The 23,769-nt window shown below is 43.2% G+C and overlaps 1 protein-coding gene across 1 annotated transcript in view; it reads left to right on the forward strand.

Moving 5' to 3' along the window:
- The window catches only part of IQSEC3 (IQ motif and Sec7 domain ArfGEF 3), a 93,246-nt gene that overhangs the window by 20,325 nt on the left and 49,152 nt on the right, over positions 1–23,769 (forward strand). Inside the window, exon 2 of the mRNA XM_041484478.1 lies at positions 21,925–22,005. Within this exon, the coding sequence (XP_041340412.1) occupies positions 21,925–22,005 (81 nt within the window). The remainder of the gene's footprint in view (positions 1–21,924; positions 22,006–23,769) is intronic.

Here is a 23,769-nt window from a genome sequence, read left to right on the forward strand (position 1 = left end):
GAGACCAGGCTGTTATTGGTGCCCTGGTGATTTTTGTTAACCAAGTGGAGTTTGACAGAAGACTCCATGTTTAGACACACAAGCATGGAACAACAATAACAACAACAAAAATCCATTTAATCTTACCAGGAGCTCAAGTAGCTTCAGCATTCCATCCTGCTGGGGGCACTGAGCCTTACAGCACCATGCCGTGGCACAGGTGCAGTGGTGCCTCAGAAGGCAGGTACCACTTGTTGCAGCATCACCTTCAGTTTTTGTTGGAAGTCTTTAATCCAGCTGCATGCCCAGAATAACTCATTTATAACAGCCAAGGAAGTTTCTTCACCTGTGGGCCTACTGTGTATAGCTAAACAGACCTTTCCAACTTGATGAAGGAGGTCTAACAATTGCAGTAAAAACTTGACACAGTCTTTCTGCTTTGGACTGACTCACTTTGAATAGGACCTTGCTGTGAATTTTGTCATTCTAAACACAAGGATCTTACTCCAGTTCTTTCCAAAGGAGAGAAGCATGCCTTTGAACATGGCAAGGATACAACACAAGTAATTCCCAGTCTTATCCCTAAAACATTTCAAAGTGCCAGTCTTGAACTAGCTGAGCCTCAATCTGTGTCTGTTTCCACATTTTTTTCTTCTATAAAGGCTCCTCAGGCTTCAGTTTCCACTCATGAAAGGAAACAAAGCTATCAAACACAAATGAAAGAGTAATTTCCCTTTTTCTAATCCAGTCAGCTGCAACAACATAGTCAGAAGTGCACAAAGGCTATTGCAAAGTGATGAAGAATCACAGAGAAGATAATGGAGGTCTAAAAGCAGTAGAATGGCATACTCTTGTGGAAGCAGGCAAAATCCAGCCTGTACACTTGCTTTAGGACAGTGAAATAATTTTAAGGAAACCAGACATCTTTCAAGGAACATTGGTTTCTGAGGATTTGCTGCAGTCATGTGTGGTATCTTTAGCTTACCTGCAATGTACAGTCAAGCAGGGCATCTCTTAGTTCCTATCCAAAATGGCTTACTGATCTGAGCATTTATTTGCAAAGAGAGTTATGTTCAAAGGCAAAGAAACTGTCTTCTCAGGGGCTCACAGTGGAGCAGCACATCTCAGATTTGGAATCTGAACAGCAGTGTTCCCATCTGCTCTGAATGACTTTAAAATGCTCAGTCTTCCAAAGTCATCAGGACATTTCAGGTGCTCAGTTTTCATTAACACTCATGCAAAAAGAGCAGTTAGATCTTCCCAGAATGAATTAAATCCTTAAATAATCTTCCAGTATATTTTGCAAGAGAAAGTGTTCAGATATTCCTGGCTCAAAGCTCCTCCTCATACGGCTCTGCAGCATACTGGCTGCCAGATCCCACCTAAGAGATGGGTAGGCATTCAGTGGCACTCCCTCTATTTTTCTCTCCCCACTACTCCCTCATAAAGCACTTAGGGGATTACTGGGAGTATTTTAAAAGTTGCCTATATTTCTTATCCCAAACAGCTGCTCTACCTTAATTTTATGAAATATGTTGGTAGTGCCACAGAGGAAAAGGTAGATTCAATGCTTTCTTTGACCAGCCATGTCACTCACACTGTCTGAAGACTCAAGACACTCAAGTTTAGCACCCAGGCATTAATTTTTATCTCTTTCACATGTTCTCCAGCAATCAGGTTTCTAACACCTCCCCCTCCTCAATACAAATGCAGTCACATTTGTATCCATGGTCACCACTAGTGCATGAGGAAGACCGTGTTACACCCTGGATCAGTGAATAGTTTTCCAATATCTTTCCCATATCTATGGCATAGGATGAGTGTGGGAGAGAAGGTAAGTGTCTCCACATACAGTTCTGAACTGTACTAACGCCCTTTTACAGGAAAGTAGACTTCATTTGTCAGGTGAGGTTCAGCCACCCTAAGCCAAGCTGGATCATGCTGCTAAATGAAGGAGAAAACACTGCACTCAGACCGTGATGATGGGACTGTGCTACTGGAATAATAGCATCTAGTGGCTAGTCTCCAAGAAGAGAAGTTAGAATTCAGAATCCCTTTCTACTGAGCGCAAGCATAAGTTTTTGTAATCTCCTTCTGGCAACATTTGAGAATATTTATGGGCTCTGAAGCTGGCTAAGAAACCACCCCCACATTTTCAATGTATGATAAAGTCTCATGAGAACATGTATCTTTCAATAAAATGCTATGCTTTAGAATCAGCAAACTGGTTTTTGTTCCTAGATTGTTCATTGGAAGGTCATTAAAAAAAATACAACATTTAAAAGTCTTTTAGTGTTCCTTCTGAGCCAAACAAGCACTTCTTGTCAAGAGGCTGTTTGGATTCTAGCATTTTTTGACTAGTTGTTGCTTAATGAATTGTCATTTAGACAATACCCTGAATACTTTGACTTCTTTTGCTTCACCCAGAAGTGATAATGGGTCATGGCATCTTTGGAGCAAGCTGTCAGAAAGCAACTCAGCAATTTTGCCTCTAATTGGACCCCTTAACAGAGCAAGGAAACTTCCTACTCATTATTCCAAGAATAGCAACAATGCCTTTTGAAAGAGGATTAGCAGAGTATTCAAGTGTGCCAGTACTCCTCAACTCTGAAAGCTCCCCCATTGATGCCAAGCAGCAAGATTAGTCTGCAGGAGGAGGGAGTCTGCACAGCCCTGATGTGGTGGTGTTCAGCATGGGTGACATAAGTTGCAATGGGGTGAAAACTCATAGTGATTCCATGTGAGCAGGCGCAGTTATAGCAAATCCTACTGGCAGGCTCAGCAGAAGAATTCCCATCTGCAAAACCTAGCAAATTCCTTGAACCTAAAACCAAAGACAAGGCAAAATGCTATAACAACATGGAAGGTGGGAAAAAAGCTGCTTTCCATTCTATGCACATGGTACAGCCTGTAGTTTTCATGTTCCTTCCTCACACTGTGAGTTCCACATAAAGGAATATGTGTTGGGATCAAGCACAGAAGAGCATAAACTTCATTATTTGAGGGCTGTATTTTGTTTGTGTGGGTTGTTTTACAAGGAGAAAATGTCTCAAATGTTTATGTGGAAATTTGTTGGTATTTGTTCTTGTTGGCTGGCTGAAATTTCCATTTTGCTGGCTCTCCATTTTATTTTTCCCTTTGCTTGCAGTAGCTTTTAGGGAGGGTCAGTTAGTAAAAGAGATTTGATGTTGCCTGTTAGGGTATGCTGCAACTTTTCAGTTTGATCATTTCATCACATCAACCCAAATTAAATATATTACTTATGCTGCACTTGAGATATTTTCTGCCTGAATGGAAGCAGGCAAGGTGTGAGGACTCAAAGCATGTTAATGTGTGCCTTGGGAAAGGTAACATTTTTTATGATACCATGAAATAGACTCAAGTTCTGGACAAACCCTTTATCTCTGGTTTTCTTTGAGCATATGTGCCATCTGCTTTTTTTTTGCAGTATAGTAGAATAGATGGAGAACGTTTGGTTTAAGTAAACCTGGAAACTGGAAAAAATAATCGTAATGACACCTACACATTCTCAAAGGGGATCCTCTTTTATCTCAATCAGGAAAAGGGTTTTTCTCCATAAGAAGACATTAGGGCCTCCACTTCTCTACTCTCAAGCTACAAGATTAGCCTTGTGCTGCTGCAAGACTTCCATGAGCTTTAGGGGTGATTCCAACAGAAAGGTATTTCTTGCTCTGTGTGCTGAGGAATCACTGGAGGTTCTCAGTGTGTTATTGAGGTTCTGTGTTGTCTTCTGGAAAGCAGGAGACTGGTTAAAAGTCAGTGAAGCTGGCTGTTAGTGACAAGTGAGCAGCACAGGTCAGCTTCATTCCTGTTCTTGTGGTCTATTAGTGAGGTGAGCCATCTCATTCCAGTTCATTTTGTGTTGCCCTTGCTACTTGCAATGAATGGCTTGCTTTGCTCATCCTGTAAGCCCAGGTTTATGCTGCTCAGGTTCAAGGCTTTTCAATGGTTATGTGAGCTCATTTGCTGTCCCACTGGCAGGTTACATAGCATCTGCAGCACTGTCAGAGCAAGAATAACGCCTGATCCACACAAACACAGCATAATGCTTTTGAGACAGACATACTCTGCTTGAGCCACAGTTTAGGTTATGTAGTACAGCACCAGGACTCAGATGTCGTTCTTGTCACAGAGAGGTGCCCAGTTCTGTTCCCTGTGCTGACTACCCAGTAAAGTAACTTTAGGGAGACCTTTAGGGGATCTATTGGGTAGAAGTGACTTGCACTCTGTTCTGTGGGAAGTTTCTTCCTTATTTAAAGAGTCTTTTTGGTCTGAAAAGTATCACAAATCAGGGCAGAGGAAGGAGCATGGGAGGGCCAGATTTGACAACTAGCAAGCTTTAGCAGTTAAGTGTAGGTTGTTTCTGTCTTTTAATCAGCACACAGCTTTTTCACCCCCTGACTTGTTTAATTCTTTGTGCTGGTTTCTTTCTTTCCTGTGAAATGAATTCTTTTGGCTCCTGTTCAATATGGTGTTAAGTGCCTACTTAATCCTTTCCAGTAGTTTAAGTTGCTGAATAGAGAGGAAGCTTGGGTTATTGCTTAGAAACCAGGACTGAGCTGTTAGAAAGGTAGGAACTTCATGCTACAGCCAGGCTTGCCACGTGGCAGTGGATAAATTTCATTGCCTGGTTTCACTTCAGCATCCTCCTGTGTGCAGAGATGAGGGTTGCTCATTCCCCTTGCAGGGGGTAGCATGAGGTGTCTCCCCGTGGGGTTTGCAGAGGGCTTTCAGAATGCTGCCTTTGAAGGATGAACATTGTCCCTGCAGTGAGTGCTGGATGGCTGGACACGTTTGACAGCACTCTGTGGAGCAAAAAAATGAGTGGGACTGTGCTTTGTAACAAAGGAAGACAGTTTCTAAGACAGCTTTTGAAGCCAATTTCTATACATAATTTTAAGATATTTTAATTCAGACACAATATAAGGTGCCACAACTTCAGAAGTTAGAGTAGGGGCTGAATCAGACAGATGTACTGGAACATTCCTAGTGTTGTCCCAAAGCCAGCAATGAGATGTGGAACTTGAGAGCCTCAGATGGAGAGAATCACATACTGTGCTTAACAACTCCATTTTCTCTTTGAGGCAGTTTAGGTGGAGCAGTTTGACTTACAAACACTGTTTGGTGAGAGAACTCTCAGGAGGGCAGTTTTAAATTGCTTACACGTAATTCCTGTTTTTCCAGCAGCTCAAAGCAACAAATATGGGTGACAAAACAACTTCCTTTCCCAACAGGTGGAAGATGGAGCCTGAAAAGAGGCAAGGCTTGTAAGAGAAAGGCCAAGGAAAACAAAAGCAGAGAGAGCATTTTTCTTGTCTCTGACAAAGACTGATATTATTTTTAGTATTTTTAATGTTTTGATTATTAGAGCTGTAGAGATGTATGACACTCCAAATGCAATGGTACAATTTGCCAGTGAGAATACTAAGAAAAAGATGTGGAGGCTTAAATTCACATCCAGCTTAGCAGTTTTTGCAGTTAAGTTTTTTGGATTTAGAGCTCATTTGGGAAGGGAGAGAGGCATAGGTTCAAGTTCCCACTGATTCAGAGCAAAGGTTTTCCTCTCCAGTCACTCAGAATTAGGCAAAAGAGAAACACAACTCGCTCAGTCTTCCACATGCCATATCAACAATTGGAAAAGCCTGTTATGCAGGTCATTTATACAACAATGAGAAGTGTCCTTTTGGCATTCTGCACACTCCTGAGAGGATGATGTAAGACAAGATATGAGATAACTAAACACAGAGATCATTCCTAGTGCTCTTTTCCTTTCAAATGGAATTTAGCCCTGCTGAGAAGTTCAGAGTTGACATCGCTGTGGTCTGAGATTTCCTGTTTACCTCAGAAAACAAGTACAGCACAGGCTGTGGTGGCTCAAGCTTCCATGGAGTGCCTCAGCAAATCATCATCACCTCTCACCCAAAGGGATGCACCACAGGAGCACGGGGCTGTGTTCCTGCATCCACCATCACTTCCCTCTTTCAAAGTGTCTTCAGCCCAAGAATAAAAGGTCTTTCCAGACACTCCTAAATAATGTTCCTGCCACCCACAAGATGTTCACTGATCTCAGTGAGGAAGTGGGGCAAGCACTTTTTTTTTTCCTGAAAGTGAGGTAGTCACCACCACCTGCTACTGCCAACTGTGCCTGCACTCATCATCAGCTTAGTGGGACACAGTAAGTCAGGTAGGACAAATACTAGCACACAGATTGAAGAGAGATTAAGTGGGACAGTTGACACCTCTCTTGCTGTTGTTTCAGTCCTTTTGTGGCTTGTACTGGATGAGATTGGCTCAGTTGGTTGGAGCATGGTGTTAGTGACACCAAGGTTATGGGCTCAACCCCCATATGGGCCATTTACTTAAGAGTTGGACTCGATGATCCTAGTGGGTCCCTTCAACTCAGTATTCTATCATCTGGAGATAAATATAATGTAGTGTGGATTATATGTGAGCCATGGATTTTTCAGAACTGTATGCCTTTCTCACATAATCTCTCTCTAAACCCATGCTCTAGAAATATTCAGGATAAAATCATTAGGGGCTCTTAAGATCAGGCTGTCGATTCTGCCACCCATAGTAAAATATTCTCATTTGAAAGTGTTTAGTTACAAATGCAAAAAGATTGAAGACAGGGAGTACAACATAGGCATTGCTACGAGAGGTTGCTGTGTGAGAAGCCATGTTGACTATTGATTCTCCCACTTGCAATGGCAATAAATACATTTCTCATGCTACAGACAGAAGAATAAGATCTGTTCATAAGTAAGAAGAGCCTTCATTTGGATGCAAATAGTTAGCATTTGAGTCAGGACAACCCTTAAGAGCTGAATTGGCTAGGATTCACTGCATGAGACTTGAAATCAGATTATATACAAACTCAGTGGAAATACTGTTTTAGTGGGAGCTGGAGGAGATCCCAGATGAATAACAATCAGATTCCCTTTCAACCCCTGCTCTTGGACAGCTGCTTCTTTTGTATGTGCTGGGAAAGATTAAAAAGTTTGGAAACAGTATCCATATGGTGCCTCATCACAGTTCTGGGGCATTCACTGTCCTTCTCACTGCACAGAGGTGCTAGAAGTTTAGTAAGGCCAAGGTTTGGCATTCAGGAGTGTGATGTTAAAGGATTGTGTATAGCCAGCCAGGGTACATTCCGTTTCAATCAAACCCGTTCTGCCGTGGAAAAACTTAAAGGACAAAGGATGATTAGATGTAGAATCGATGCCTACACAAGCAAGTAGGTGGTCAAAGACACTGCAAGCTTTATTTACCCTTCTTTGGCTGGCATATTGACAGCAGTTATTACATGTTTCCTCTGAAAAGAGTAAGAATTCCATAGAGGCCTCCAAACTCCTCCCTTAGATTCTGTACCTTGGACTGGACATTAAGGTCTCGCTGTGAGTCATGGGAAAATTTTCAATCCTCTGGAATCCTTACAAGGTTTTTGCTAATGGGGAAATCTCTCAGTACATATATGTTCTCCTTACATTTTATTTATGGGGTAACTTCTAATATGGTTAACCTTTGCTAGAATCTCTTATCCTGTGAAAAGCCAACTTCTCCAGCCAGCACCTTAACAATGGTACCTGAAACATGCAGTGGAGTCATGACCAACAGATACACCCCATGGCTGATGCAGAAAAAAAGCCCTATTTTTTTCTCTACTGATACCTTTTATACAATTCAGCCCTGCTTTGCAAAGAGACTTGAGCTGTCCTGTGACAATAATAACCATGAGATCTCAATAAATGCTAAAAGAGTGTGGTCCATTCAAGTGCAGCCTAACCACAAGACTCCAATCTGTAATGCAACCTGTTCAACAAGATGGGAAATTCTGTGTCCAGCTGAGAGTGGGTCACTGTTTGGAAGTGAGCATGGGAATAGAATCCATGTCCTGCTATCATAAGACCTAACGAGACAGAGCCTTCTACTTAATTTATTTCAAGAGCATAACTTTGGCAAGGAAAAATATTGCTATTCTAAGATCTTGCAGGTTCCAAAATAACATTCTGCTAGAACATCACAACGTACTCTTTCACTGAGCCTTGTCTGTGCTGGATCAAAAGTAGCAATATGATCTTCACTGCCTTAGTACTGTATTAGTGTAGAGACACTAGAATAAAATTGTTATGGCAGTGGTTGTTCCTAGACATAAAGGAATTAAAGTACCTAGTTATGAGGACATAGGAACAGGGTCTGAAATGTCTTATGTATTCCAGTTATTCTGGCAAATTACTTTGGGGGAAAAAAAATGGTGGTCTTCAACAAGCCTAAAAGGGTCAGAAAATTCAATTGTTTTGCTTGAAGGTATAAAGCCAGATGACCCCAAGTTGGGTGGGAGTATTGATCTGCTGGAGGGTAGGAGGGCTCTGTAGAGGGATCTGGACAGGCTGGATCAATGGGCCAAGACCAATGGTGTGAGGTTCAACAAGGCAAACTCCTTGCTGGGTCCTCTCCTTGAGTAACAGCAACCTTCTGCAGTGCTACAAGCCAGAGGAAGAGTGCCTGGAAAGCTGCCCATTGGAAAAGGTCCTGGTCCTGGGGGTCAACTGCAGTTGAACATGACCCAATGTGTTCCCAGGTGGCCAAGAAGTTTATTTTTTATTAAAAACTTATTTTGATGAGGTTCTTTTTCATGCGAGAAGCTTCACTGTCTCTTTTGTACAGCTGTGGTATCTTTCAGGCACCACATACTTTTTGTACCACACAGCTGCTGCCAAAACTGGAATTTCCCCCATCACACAGGTTCCATGGCTAAACTAGTGTCTAGGCAGAATGTGTTCACCACAAGAACCAAGAGTTCAACAGCTCTGAGACCACAGATGCAGATACGCCACTGCTGTTGCCTTTTCTCAAGATGGGAAACACCATCACATCTCAGCATGCAGGGTCTGGAACCATCACTGATGTAGCTTCACAGCTGAAGTGTGAAAGCACAAATAGCACTGCCAGCTTATGCTGAGCCTCATGGTGTCAGCTTATGCTACAGCCCTGCTGGCACCAGAGTACTGGAGCAAACTTGTTAAATCTCAGTTGTTAGAGGAAATTGCCCAGCTGTAAGTACTGCAAAGTTCAAAAAGTCTCCATCAGCCATTTTGTTTCAGGAGCAGAAGCATAATCAATCCCACAGCTTCTCATTCTGAATTCTAGTAATTGTTTATGAAATGTACCTGAAACATCTCTGCAGAAATCAGCTCTTGCAATAGAGGAAAATCTCTTACGTTTATGTTTCCAGAACCACACCTTAGAGGTATTTTTTTTCCTCCAAATACAAAGGGTTCCAGCACATGGTGTGAAGTTCCAAGCTTCATTAATTAGAGAACAGTCATGGTTTTGTATGTGAAATGCTTAGCAAGTTAAGAGTCCCCACAAGGAACACGTCAGCTGGAATAAGGCACCACAGAGATATCCATTAGTACAGTACAGTAGCCCACTTAATTCCAGGTGAACTGTACATATGGTTGCAGGTGCAGGCTGTATATGTTCCCATAATCATCACTGATTGAAGCACTGCTCCTTTGGCCAGGTATATGTACATATCTTTGGCCAGATGTATATCTATATCAACATATCTATATATGAGTGTTAGCTGACATTGGTATCTTGTTCTGAGATAGGGCATGGATGAACAATTACTGTATACAAGGCTAAGAAGAGATGCCTTCTCCATTTTTGTGGTAATTTTTTCCCAGTTTTGCTGCACCAGAAAGAGTATAAAATAATCCAGAATCCTGCAACTAAGACCAACCTAAACTGTCATTGTCTTGATAAATTGACTTGACAGAACATTGAATGTCCTACTAGTTATAAATCTCAGGAATTATTGAACAGTTAAGATGGGCAAAGGGAACAACTTTCATACATTTTCCAAATCTCTGAACACCTCATTAATTGCATCTGTTCTTCTGCAACTTTAGCAAGGACACAATTTTATGAAGCTGTGAAATCTCCTCTTAACTAAAACCCAAGTATCTGTGATGGTAATGTGCTGAGCATTCAAGTTGTGTCCTCTCCCTGTTTGCATTGGTGCCAAATGGTACTTTCTTTCCAGGGCAACTACTTATGCAAATACAGCTGCTCTTGGTGTCAGCCAGCTGCTGTGTCCACAACCAGCCTCAAACAGTGCCTGCTTTCCATATGTCAAGGCCCTGGTGGAAGCATGTGGGTGTGTGTGGAGGGGAAATGGACAAATTAAGTTTCCTCTGAAGCAGTGGTGACTATTGCTATCTGTCCCTTAAGGCATTAGAGTCAGCTCTGCAACTGAGCCTGTACTTTTCCTCTGCTCTTCTCTTTACCACAGCAGAAGCAACCCATCTCTCCATCATTAGGGAACAGCACCATTTAGCATGGGTATGCCAGCAAGCAACCTATGTCCAGTTTGGCATTCCTAATTCTCCTTGTGGTCCTTCCCCATTAGGAAATCCCTTTCAGTTTTGATGCAGCAGCCCCAGATACTTGTAGGTGTGGTAGTAATTGGTTTTCCAGAGCCAAGGCCCCAAACCAGAGCTCTAAAGCCTTCTGCAAGCCAAGCCCTGATCTTCCTCACTGCATTCACCTGCAGTCCTTGTGTCAGAGTTTTGTGTCAAGCCTCAACAGCAGAGCTGGGGCAGCTCAGCCCTTGGCAGCAGGACACAGAACAATCCTGAAAATCCTTGATGAGTGTGCAGAATAATATCACCACTGACATTTAGTGCATCAGCCCAACGTGGTAGGAATGAGCTTTTCAGCTTGTCTTTAGTTCTTGGTGCAATTCACTGTCATGCTGTGCTGGTATCAAGCGTGGAGCACAGAGCTGCCCGTGGGGGCACAGAGCTGCAGGGGTGCCAGCAGCACATCTGGCCATGCAGTGCCAGCCAGGGACAGGTCTGCAGCAGACAGAGCTGCCAAGGGGCACAGAGAGCTCAGAGGTGAGCTATGGATGGAGCTAATTTGCATGTTTATGAGATTCTGCATTACTGAACAGCACTCCTTCATTTACTTTTGTGTCATTCTCCTGTGCTAGGGACACTTTGATTTTAGCTTCTGGAAAATTCCAGGGCTTTCTTCCCGTACTAAGAGGTTAAGCATGAGTGAGAAGCCAGTAAAAAGTGTAAGCTTGATTAAAAACAGATCAAATACTCAGTCATAATAAAAATCCTTTTACTGAGTCCAATTCTGACACATTCAAAACGTAAAAATAATTTATTCTTACTGAGGAAGAGACCTAAATTCCGTTTATATCTCACAGTCCCAGTAATTATGAAAAGGGTTGCCAATTCCACAAACACATGCCTTTTGCTTTTTTTTAGTGTTCATACATATTGGCCCAAAATAGGAGAGAAGAAAAAAGGTGTTTGCTCTGCTAGCAGACCATTCAGGCAGAGTGCTGGTTCTGCATCTCTTCAGAAGGACCACATACTCATTGGTATGAGGCTGACAAACTATAATTATTATATGAAGTACTGGAGGGGATTTGGAGACTGCTTATCAGTGTAATTAAAAGTGAGCTTTTGCCAGCTATTTCCATTTTATGTAGTTATAAATCTATTATTTGAACAAAGGGCCTTTGCATAGTACAAAATAGAAGAGCTATGAAAAGATGTTTCAAACTGCAGAAGATCTCTATCAGCATGCATTTGCTGACATGTAATTATTCCATTACATATACAACCTTTAAAAAATGATGATATAGTGGTTGGAAGTGAGGGATGTTGTCTTGGAAAAGGTCACACGTTATCTTGGAAAAATAGCTTTCGATTAAGAAATTATTTGACACAGTTTCTGTTTATGGTAATTATTTAACTGAAATTATTTCAGGAACTTACACAAACTCCCCCTCACACATGCTTTGGATTTTTAGCAGCTTCCTAGTTGTGATATCAGAAGTATAGTTTTGGCTACAACTTATGAAACCTCTGCTCACTGCAGTGAATGCTGCATGTGTCACCAGAGGATCCCCTCCGCATGATCAGATGTACACACACACAGAATATCAGACTGCTCTTTATACAGCAGCTGCTTTTCCTGAGTGCCACTACTCAGCCTGCTAGCAAGCCAAAGAAAATGATGTTGTGGCTTGTCTAGCACAAAATGTCATCAACTGTTTCCACCACTGACAGAGGATCTGAAGAGGCTGAAGGTGCACATTGGACTGCATAGTCCAACGTACAGTGTTTCCTCCTCCCATGGCCACTTTGGCCTCTTCCTTTTTGTGCTTACAGGCACCACTCCAATTAGCAGACAGCCATGCCAATTTAAAGGGAGTGAATGGCCTCCCAATTGACATGTGATTCAACAATATTTCAGGAGATGCAGGCCCCCAATCCCTCTAGCAGCTAATGACAAACTTTCTTCTCCCCAGGAAGTTTTTTCCTGAAAATTATCAAGTACAGTCATCTCCCTCATGACAGTTCCTACTGTCCCTTAGGAAAGAATAGCAAAAAAAGAAACTTGTGAGCAAATCACTTCCACTGGGCACATAGGAGAGGGAACATGAGAAGCATCCCCCGTAAACCCAAAGAGTATTTCAACAACAAGTCATTCTGTAAGAGATATCAACACAGCAACAGGAGAGATATGAGTACCCCTCCACAGAGAGTTAGCTAGCTTTTCCAGGCTGTCCAAATGTCCCAAATTGGAATGTTTTATTCCCTCCAATTTAAGTACTATTTCCAAATCTCTTCAAGCTGCTATCTTTATGAAGGCACTGCATGTGCATGCATTTAATTACTTTAAGGATCCTATTTTATACAGTAGATATTTGATCTTAAGTGTCCTCCTATGGACAATTTCTCTTATCTAGACTATCTCTGGTTATAACAGAATTAGTTCACAGACAAATTGAGAGTGAGTTGATCCTCCTTAGTTCACCTTGTTATTTAATCCCATCATACCTGAAGCATCAAGAGCCACAAAATTACACAAAGTAATGCCCTAGCTAGCATGAGAAATGCTGAAAGTGGGTCCAAAACCTGGGCCTAGACTTTGCTTCTGGCTGTCTCAAGGAGATATCAGTCAGACTGGAGCCAGAAGCCAGTATGGACCCTCTCCCTGCAGCTGATTCCTGAGCACATCCCATTCCTTTTCCTATTCTTGCCCATTTCCAGCATGCAGCAAACCTGGCAGTTATCCCAACCACACCTGGTAGACTTAACAAATGGATGAGATTTCCTTCAAGTGTTTCTGGGTAACAAAATGGACTTAACACCAGCAATTTTCATTGAATACAGTGGCAGGTGACATCTTTATGTCAAGTAGCCTGCCATGTGTTTAGGTCCATGGCAGAGGAACAGACCCTGCTGAGCCATAATATGAGGCCACAATTCATGTTCACCATTTGCCAGACACTTTGCTGACTTTGACCCCAAGCCCAACACTGCCACCTTACATTTAAGAGGGTCTATCACTGCATGCTCACACCCTCTGTACACACCTGCATGTCTGCTGGTCATGTTCTTTGTACTGAAATTGGTGAAAAGCACCCAAATTTCTTTCTGAAATCCATGCACCCATCTGCCAGTCATGCCACATATTCCCCCAGGAATTTCCTCAAGATAAAAGTGAAGATGAACAGAAGAAATCCCTGCCACTTATATGGACAATAATAAGCTGAGAAACCAACTGTTCAGGGGATATGGCATTAATCTCCCCATCCCTAGAAGCAGATGGTGATAAATGAATGGCACATTTGACATCAGTTGTAGTCACCCAATGAGTTAACCAAAAAGAGATCAGTTCACAGCAGCATTGGCTCAGTCCCTCTTCCTCCAGCACAGGAAATTCCATTTCCCCAGCACGGTGCTTTGTGCTTATCCTTCCAAGCTGTGCTGTTCTGAAAACCCCACAATAGCTCAGAGACACACATTTGCGTCAGAGGGTCACAGTGGATTGTCACTTTCCATACAGCAGTGTATGCATATGGTATTTTATACTAGCAAGGGCAATTTCTTTCAAGATATGTCATAGAATCTCTAAAATCGACATATTCTAGTGAGAAACTGTAAATACTCTAGCAATGGGAATCCCATCTTCATCCCATCCCCAAGCACTAAAAAAAGAAATTTATAGTAATGCTATGCAAAGGATGTATGACTTAAAATGAATTTTTGTATCAAAAAAAAAAGAGATGATGATTAAGCAGGTGCTAGGTAAGTTTTAGAGGACAAGTGATGATCTTTCAATAATCAAATTTATAGAGAAACATAATGGAAGAAGACATTTTCTCCAACACTCATGAGACGATCAAAGCAAGCCAAGTTCCAGACTACAAAACCTATTTGATTTTTCATTTTTGGCAGGCAAGCAGAGAGAATAGATGCTCCTGGCAAGTTCTCCCCTCTTCCTCCCTCCTAGCATGACTTTCAGTGGTGGAGAGAAGGAAGAACAGCTTTGAGAATTCTGAAGAGCTGTAGAATGATAGACACTCAGGTGGACTGAAAGAGGGGCTACTGAGCATCCTGGCTAGGCTGGGCATGTCTGTGTGTGCTGTACATTTATCCATCGTGCTGCCACTGCACAGTGGGGCTCCTTCATCATTGCTTTTGTTAGGCAGGACTGTGTTCTGGAATTTAGGCAGCATCAAGACACATCTTCTTTTTTGTCATGCAGTTAACTAGATATGGAAGCCTGTGGAGGGTTATAGGCAGAACTAGACAGGCACTAGTCTGGAATAAGTTATGAAAATGCTTGATCCCTGAATCCCAGTGACACTCAGGTTGGGATTGTAGTAGTTGCTGGGAATGTAAAATAAAACGATAGTGATGCCTAAAGATTTTTAGCTTTTTATATTTTTAGCTTTGTATATATATTTGTAGCTTTGTAGATTGCTAATGCATGGCTGTAGCTCCTATTACTTTTACTACCCTTTTCCCCTACATTATGGAACAATAAGCTAACCTTCTAACTACATTCCTGAAATACTATGTAATCTTACTCCAAGAAGAGAACCAACTACAAAGACGTTCTGTTTTCCAAACAGAATCTGGAAAGACAAAACAAAGTGGGGAAAAGAAGCCCCTGGACCGATTCCAAAGGGGCAGTACCCAAGGAAATACTACCTAACCAACTACTCTCTTAACTGGACAATATATGATAGGTATACTAATCAACTAACCTTATAAAAATGGTAGAATTACTGTACCATGTGCAGGTTTTGCCATATTGTGTACCTGAAGGCTTTCAAGTAAAGGTTTGCTTTTATATTATCATTCTAACGTTGTTTGGGAAGGTTTGTTCTATTTCCAGGCAACAATAGTTTTGGGTTTGTTGCACTGCTGCACTTCAATATCTTGGTTACTAAGGCCCATGCCCCTTAACACAGAGTTTTCTCAGTCAGTCACTTTTGTGATTCTGGTTTGTATAACTGTTTTTCTGAGATAGCCAACATCAAATGTTCAAGAGGAAAGAATAAAAAAGAGCTATGGGCTTTCTAATGCTGGTAAGTTTGAGTCCTACACATTTGCTTTGGGAAGGATCTGCATTAAGTACTTTAATAGGTTAATCTTTAAAATGTCCAGTTCCTCTCTGAATCTTATCAAATTCTTGCTGTCAACAGTATCCCATAAGAATGAGAAGGCCATAGATTTAGAGGAACTTAATGAACTTAAATTCCAGAAATTACTTTGAATTTCTTTTTAATCATGTATGTTTCCTTACAATATGAACTCTGCCTGCACTAAACTGCCTACAAAACACTAGTCTAATGCCCTACAATTGAGATGACAGCTAAAAAATTTTGTGGTATTCTGCAGTGAAGAGTGAAGAAGTGGGGAGAAGCAGCTAGCTGTTAGACAGTACTCTTAGAAACAGTGCCTTTTTGAGATCTCATTTCAACTCTCAGTATCAGGTTGACTGCAGTCAAAAATAGATCTATCACAGGAGGGAGGTGATAGAAGAAGTAAGATCTGCAGCTAACCTTAGCTAGGTTTTGTCACAGCTCCATTGGTAGGTAGAAGTAGCATTGAGCTACATTTTGGGAGAGTCAGAGGACTTCAACTGGCCTTTCATTAACTTAGCATTGTTAAACTGTTCCTGTTTGTGGTTCTCCAGTGCTCATCTTACAAAAGATAACAGCCAGTAAAACTTCATCTGAGATTACTTCAGTTCTTCTTTGACTCTTTCTGCCTTTACTCTTCCCCTACGAGGCCATGATTTTCTGTGACTCCATCTGTTCTCTTGGCAGCTATCTGAAAAAAGGCAAGATAGAGACAAGTGGCAAAAGACTCCAGGAAAGCTGAGAGATCCAGCACTAAAACCAGTGACTTTTGGTCAAAGTCTCTTGCTTTTCTTCAAAAGATGGAGTTTTAAAGAGAAACCAGAAAGGCTGCATGAGTTGGACTAGTTATTTACTGATAGAGCATTGCTTGATTCAGCATCGTCAGATTTCTAAGAGCTGCTGTGTGCTTAGGCCAAGGGCAAGGCTGCTGGACATGCAGGCCAGTAGGGCTCAAGGATCAGAATCCAGAGGCTGGTAGATATGGGCAGTGGGGTAACCCAGTGGTCTTCACTCATGGAACATGCCAGCAGTCCTACAGAACTTACCAGAGCAGTGGGATGGATGCAGGGATGTTGCACCACGGTAGAGAGAAGTACACTCTGTGTACTCATAGTGGGAAGAATTTCCATTCTGTCTTGTTTTGGCATTTCTTGTAGTCTAAAATCATTCATGCAGAAAAACACAGAGCTTCTCTTTATCTTTGGGAACAGGTCACACTGGATATATTTTTAATTAAAGCTGACTGCTGGAGAGCAGGGAACACAACCGTTTTCCATATGCTGTCTGGGGGTTTGCTTTTGTGGGGGTGCAGGAGAACAAAAAGAAGATAGGTTTGTTTACCATAATACAGCTCTCAGCAGATGGGCATCTCTATTTCAAGACAGCTCTGATCAGTGCTAAGCTAGTGGGCACTGATGTTTAGGGGGCAACACTGACTGAGCAGAAAGCCCCAGGCACTTGTCCAAAGGGAGGACACAGGATTAAGGGAATTTTAGGAAAGTTTTCTTCATTTGGCCCTGTGATGTGCAAGCTACAGAGACTTTCAATTTTTGGACCCCAGTTGTTGTTTCCTCTACAATGCTAGTTTTTAAGAAATAGAAAAAAAGCCTATCTCCTTGGGATCCATCAATGAAAGACCAAGGCAGCATGAGTCATGGAGCCCCTTTGCTGCACTGTCCAACTTTCTGAGAAGCCAGAAAGGTAGAGCTAACTCCTGAGTTCAGCAGACAGCTTGTGTTAGCCAGGAGGTTTGGCACAAGCCTCTCTAAAGTTCATCACAGAGCAGGAATTGCTGTGGCTGGACAGTTCATTCACAGATACCCCTATCGAGGCTGCAGGCAGCTGGCTGCATGACACCTCTTGTCAGGAGCAATGTTAAAGACAACTGAATAAAATTCAGTCAGCTGTTTTCTCTCAGAGGAGAGAGGGCTAATGTTTCAATTGACAGCATGGGTAACTTCTTGGCCAAGCTATCTCTGCATTTAAGATAGGTCTGGACTGTCAAATCCTTGCCTCCGGAGCATGCATCCCAGCTGGATGGAGCAAGGCACTGACAGGCTCAGGCTGTTCTCAGTCCTCCCTTTGCATCTGTGCTTACCCTTATCCTTTGCTGCTCCTCCACATACTGGCCTCATAGTGCTGGCAGCAATTACCCCAGCATGCCTCCTCCTCCTCTCCCTGAGCCCCTTCCTCTTTTGTGCCACCCAAGTCACCCAGAACACCTTTTCTTCTTGCTGGTTTTACCTTCCAAGCTGTCATCAGTATGTAGCCCAAGAGATAATTTGTTTATTTTTAAAGCAATACATTGGAAAAGAACAGTTCAACAGTATCCTGGTAGATGGGGAGAAATTATCTCTACAATCAGCCTATGAGAGCGTGTGCTTAATTTCAGTCTCTGCAATGGTTTGAGGAAGGTGAAGTAGAGGATGTAGAGAAAAACATGGGCAAAAAAGCAAGCCCTGAACCCACCCTCTTAATTGGTTGCCCATTGCACCCACCAGAAGTACTTAAAAAGAAACAAAATTACAGATCCACACTCCAAAGCAGTGAGTGACATTACATTGCCTCTCTCCCTATTTTTCAAAGGCTAAAGCAAGACTCATGCTTTCTAGGTTTCAACTCCTCAGAGGCCGCATGTTCAAGTCATGTAGCCTTTCTGGCTTATGAAGTAAGATTTGTTTTAAAACTCAACAAAAAGACAGCATAGAAAGGGAAAGAAAAAAAACAACAAACCACCATCAAAAGTATTACCCTGACTTATGACAGATACTAAACATCTCAAGGCTCACTTCAAACCTCAAACTTGCAAGCTGACAACACCACAGGGTGATAAAATCCAGGTAGCCACTGGATACTGCAACCCTGGCAGGGCCTCTTGAATCCCAGCAACAAAAATAACATCTTACCTGAATTAGGAAGACAGTTGCTTTCCTGGAGCATTTCCTTGAGGCTTAGAAGTGGCAGTGAGGCTCTAGGGCACTTGCCTTTTCCATCCAGATGAGAGCTGCTTTGTCCTGATAACAATTAACACACAACCTCTTAAGGTGGGAACGGGTCAACTTCTTCCACAGGTTAACCCTCTCCCTGCTCCTGTCTGGGTGCTATGCTGCAAAAGTGGGGGCTTGGATTTGAAAAATATCAGATATGAGCAGGATCAAGAGATGGAAAGAAAGAGGAAAATGAACAGGAGTGCTCTCCAAGGTGGAGCCCAGTCCCTTTGGTGTATGCCTGGGGATCACAAAACAGAAAGAGAAGCAAGTGGTAGAAGAAGAGTGCAAACAGCCCCAGAGGTCCAAATTCTCCTGGGCATTTGAAAAATTGGATTTAATAGGAATATAAGATACCCTTCCCTGCTTCCAGTCACAGGAAGAGCATTTGGTACAGGCTTGGAATACCCTTTGCCTCTCATATATTTAACTCCATCAGGAAATATCTGCTCCTCACCACCTCCCTGGTGGATTCTCCATGACAGTCATCTCCCCTGGAGTGGGACTCAAGGATCCCAAATGGCCTGGAGGCAGATTTCTGCCTGTGAGCATGATCAGCATCTGGTGGTGATGAGTAAGGGGCACAACTATTCCAGAGATCTTAGGATCTCAGAGGTTCAAGACAACTCTGGTTTGGGCAGGAAACACCCAATGCTGGTGTTGAGCACACATAAGAAATCGTGAGAGCAGGAGTCAAGAGCTGACTGCAGCTGCAGTGCTCAGAGTGTCCTCACTCTGATGAGGATCTGGGAGATGTTTTTTTCTTAAAATGTCCACAGGAGATGCAGCCTAAAGTCCTGAAACTTCACACCACTCTTGCTTTCCCAGCTTCCCTTTTACTTTTCTTTGTGTTTCTACCATGATAATTAACTAGCAAGGCATTTCGTCTATATACAAGGTTCTGTTTCTCAGTTTTTCGTCCATCCTTGTTCCTTCCTCCTTTTCCCTGTGTTTTCCCTCCCTCTTGTTTGCTTTCTTCATGTGCAATTAGGAACTGAAGTTGTGCATCTGCTGTTTGAATAAAAGCAGAGAACAGTGTAGTTCATTTAGGGAAATGCTTGAATTGGAAATGGCTGAAATGTGGGGTGTCTATTTTTTTAAAGATTCTATTTGGCAGTTGTTGAAGGCCCTGGAGCACAAGTCTTACAAGGAGCAACTGGGAGCACTGGAGAAAAGGAGGCTGGGGAGAGACCTTATCACTCACTACAACTCTCTGAAAGGAGGTTGTAGCCAGGTGGGGGTTGGTCACTTTTCTCCAGTAACAAAACAAGAGGAAATGGCCTAAAGTTACACCAGGGAAGGTTTAGATTGGTTAGTAGGAAAAATTTCTTCACTGAAGGGATGGTCAGGCATTGGATCAGGCTTCCCAGGGAAGTGGTGAAGTTACCATCCCTGAAGGTAGTCAAAAGACATGTAGATGTGGTGCTAAGGGACATGGTTAAGTGGTGGGCATGGCTGTGTTGGGTTAATGGTTGGGTCAATGATCTCAAGGGTCTTTTTCAATATAAATGATTGTTTGTAAATGAGCAGTGTGATAGGATGTAGGAGCTGGAGTATTTGTGTGAGCCTGCTTGAATATAGACTCAAATATGATCCCACCACTTGCCCAGTCTCTCTCTCTCCCTGTCAGCATTGGAGGGGAAACAGGCCACAGTCACTGTGGGGAGAATTCACCACCACTGCCAGGCTTCGTCTCTTGCTGCCTCCTCCTACCGCGAGTGAAGCTCTGCTTGTGGCAGGGAGACATTATTATCACCCTACATCATTAAAAAAGGACCCTTTACCCCCTGCTCAGGTGCCTCAGGGGAAATCCCAGGACTCCGAGCCCTTTTTCCCTCCAAGGGAGCCTCTCCTAGCCGTGTTCGGGAGCCAGGCCGCGGCTGCCCAGCACTGCAGTGTCTCTGCCCCTGCTCTGGATTTTTTGGTAGCCACGCACTACCTACCTGCTGGGACACCCCTCAGCTCCTGCCACAGCCACAGAACTTCTGCTACCTCTTCCTTGCTGCCCTGCCATTCCGCTGCCCCGAAATTCCCGCTGCAGCCCACCTTCGCCATCCGCCACCACCGCGTGAGGGAGGCGGGGCCGAGCTCGCGCCACAGCGCCCCCTGCGGGCGGGGAGCGGGCACCGCGCCCACCCTGCCCAGGCGCGAGCCAGCAGCGCCCCTGCCGGCCGTGAGCGGAACTGCAGCGGGAAGGGGCTGGCGGGGCCTGGTGCGCCCGTGAGGGGCCCGTACTGCCGCTGCCGCTCCTGGGCCTTGTCCACACACACACACACACACACACACACACACACACACACGGTAAACTGCTCTCAGACCTTTCCCGTGTCTTCGACTGAAAACCCCGGATGCTCAAAGTAAGAATAATTTGGAGGGAAGGGAGTGATAGTCTCCATTCCAAGGGAAGCTCCCGCCTTCCTTGGCAGACACCTGTCTTTCAAACCAAGACACATTGACTGCAGACCCGACCAAAACCTCTACTGAAACTGATATATGGAGGATATGGAGAATAAAAAGTGGCAACCACTTGGTAAGAAAACACCAAACCAATGAAGAGCAAGGAAACCCCAATAATGCTGTTGATCTGGACTGTCACATGAGCTATGGGGAGTTTAGGTCATGAAGGTATAATTGTCTTTTTAAAAAGGGATTTCTTTTTTTGGGGTCCCTCTTTCGAGGCATCAAGCTCAAGACACCAAATACCATAACTGATTTCTTGCAATAAACCTATCTAGTGGAAATGAGAACCCAGTGTCTAAAATCTCTGTAACACTAGGATTTCTAACTTTGGATGAAATCTTTTGTCTTTCTTATCTAATAAACACATTTTTAGTTTTGGGGTTTTTTTTCTGTTTTGCTCATGTTGATTTTTTTGCTTTTCTCTTCTATGGTCTCTTTTTCTTGTCATGGTCTCAGTCCTCCTACTTGTGCTTGTCCTGTGAGTTCTCAACTACTATTCCTGGTAATGCCCAGTAGTGATGTGCTAAGGCCATTTCTGTGCTCTAGGGAGGTATCTCTGCTGAGGTAATTTAGCCACTGGTAAGAAAAAAATCAACTACTCTGCAATATATAGGAAACATATACAAGAAAACACATTTAAGGACATGTTTCTGTCCCAAAAGAAATAGAATTAAAGACAGTCAACACTGTTTTTCATGAGATGTGTGGGATTGTGAAACAAATGCTGCAAGAAGGAAAACTTTTGGTTTGTGCACTTTTGTCCCGTTCTCCACAGGTTGACATCAGCAGCAGAACAGGTAAGGTAAGGGAATAGAACTGTCAGCTCCCTTCTCTCTGCTCTCCTCCACCTAGAAGCAAAAAATATTCATGTAATAATTAGACTACTCTTTCAGCATCACTGGGAGTCACTGTCCCCTTGGAACAGCTCTAAAAATAGCATTCCCCCTTGAGCTTTCTGCTGAGTGAAGTGAACACTGACCCACTGTGGTTTGTTTTTTCTTACAGGAATGAAACTGTTTTGCACCAGTTCTGTTGTCCAGCAGCTGACACAGAGCAGAAGCCTTCATCTCCAGGCTCCTCACCAAGGTGGGAAATTGTTGTCAGGAAGACCTTTATTTTTTCTGCTTCTTTATCATCCATCACTGACCTTCCTGCCCCAGACAAAAATCACCTATTGCACATGCCAATCCTGCTCCATCCTCTCCTACATCCCATGTTCCCAGCATTGCTGTCCCCCTTTTCCCTCCCAGAGATTTTTGTTCATACTGTTGTGTAATTGCCTGCAAACCCCCCAATCTCCACTTACACACACACAAAATGTTTTTTCAGCCTCTCTTCAAACACCCACTTCCACTGACCCACATTCATGCTTGTACCTCTTCTTACTGTATGTGACACTGACACACACATGCTTCACCCTTCTCCTTCAAATTATTTATCTCACACTATGAGGTTCCTGGACATACACACTATAACATTTAAAGTACAGCAAATGTCACCCAAAAAACTCAGGGTTCTGTCACACACCCTGAGATGGGGTGGGGGGAGTATTTTTACCTGTGTCAAATGGTGTGAGCTTGCCAGTGAAAAGCAGCTATAGACAGGTGCTATTAACTTTCACCAGCTTGTATCCAGTGCAGCCAGGTCTGGGGACACCAACATTTCTCAGCTCTCCCTCACCAATGAAAGATGTCAGTGCCAAGACCAAGGGGTCCAAAGAGCTTCAGAGGTACTCAAGATGCATGTGCTGCATTTAGGTTCCACACTTGGCCTTGTTCCTCTGTTCTTGCCATCTCCTTCCCCCCTCATGGCTTCCCACCCTTACCTCTTGCAGACCTACTCTGTTTTCCCAGACCTCATCACCCTTCTGACAACAGCAAAGAAGTTTCTCTTTAAAGATGTCTCTCATTACACTGCTAGACTTTTACCTCTGACCTTTGGCACCTGTGTAAAAAAGCCTGAGCTACTAGCAGGGCTCTGAACAGAGCTGGGCAGCTGAATTGCAGTAGTGGGGCTACTGCATTTTTATAATTACATTTGTCTTGTTCTACTCACTGGAGCAAACTGTGGTTTCTGATTTCCTTCCAAGCAAAAGTGTAAGTGCTGGACAATTGTGAAGAGAACAGGGATGGGTGGGTGTGTATGCTCATAAGTAGGGTTTGGCCACACTTAGAGAGAGGGTAAAGAAGGACCTCTTGCCCATTTGTGGATGAAGATGGAAGGGTTAACCCCCATGATCAGTCTGTGCTGAGGGCTTTCAGGCACTGTGAAGTTTACATGGCAGCCCTGTCATGGCAGGTGGGGAGATGCTGGCATGGAAAAAGAGACAGCAGAGGAGGAGACCATGGAGATTTCTGTAGTAGGGAAAGCCACCTCTCCCTTACATTTCTGGAGTGGGAGGGTTTTTTTTAAGTGCTCTAGTTTGTCTAGAACTAAGGATCAGTTTTGCCATAGTGTTCTATCTTTATACCCTCATCCCTGACCCTGCCCCATTCCTGTCCCAGCCTCCATCTTATTTCCGATCAGATCCCTTAGTTTCTAGAATGTTCTTATTCTACAAGGCTGTCAGTCATACAGTCTAAAGTTCTAGGATCATTTTTGTCATGTTCTTTGTCAGTCCTCTCTTTTGTCCTGCTGACTCCCAAAGGCCCTGCCTATCCCTTGAGTCTGAGTTTGCCTTCCCTCCTTCTGCTGGGATTTGATAGGTAAATTGAAGAAGGAGTGATCACGTGTTTCAGCAATTCAACAACTTTGGCAAGTTGCATCTGTGGATGAGTCTGAGCTAGGAAGTCCTGAACTGGGGATGAATGACAATGACCCATCTAACGTGTTCCATCTGGGTTTCTCCTA

Source organism: Pyrgilauda ruficollis, unplaced genomic scaffold (genome assembly GCF_017590135.1).
Source record: "Pyrgilauda ruficollis isolate IOZ18807 unplaced genomic scaffold, ASM1759013v1 scaffold66, whole genome shotgun sequence".
Taxonomy (NCBI): Eukaryota; Metazoa; Chordata; class Aves; order Passeriformes; family Passeridae; genus Pyrgilauda; species Pyrgilauda ruficollis.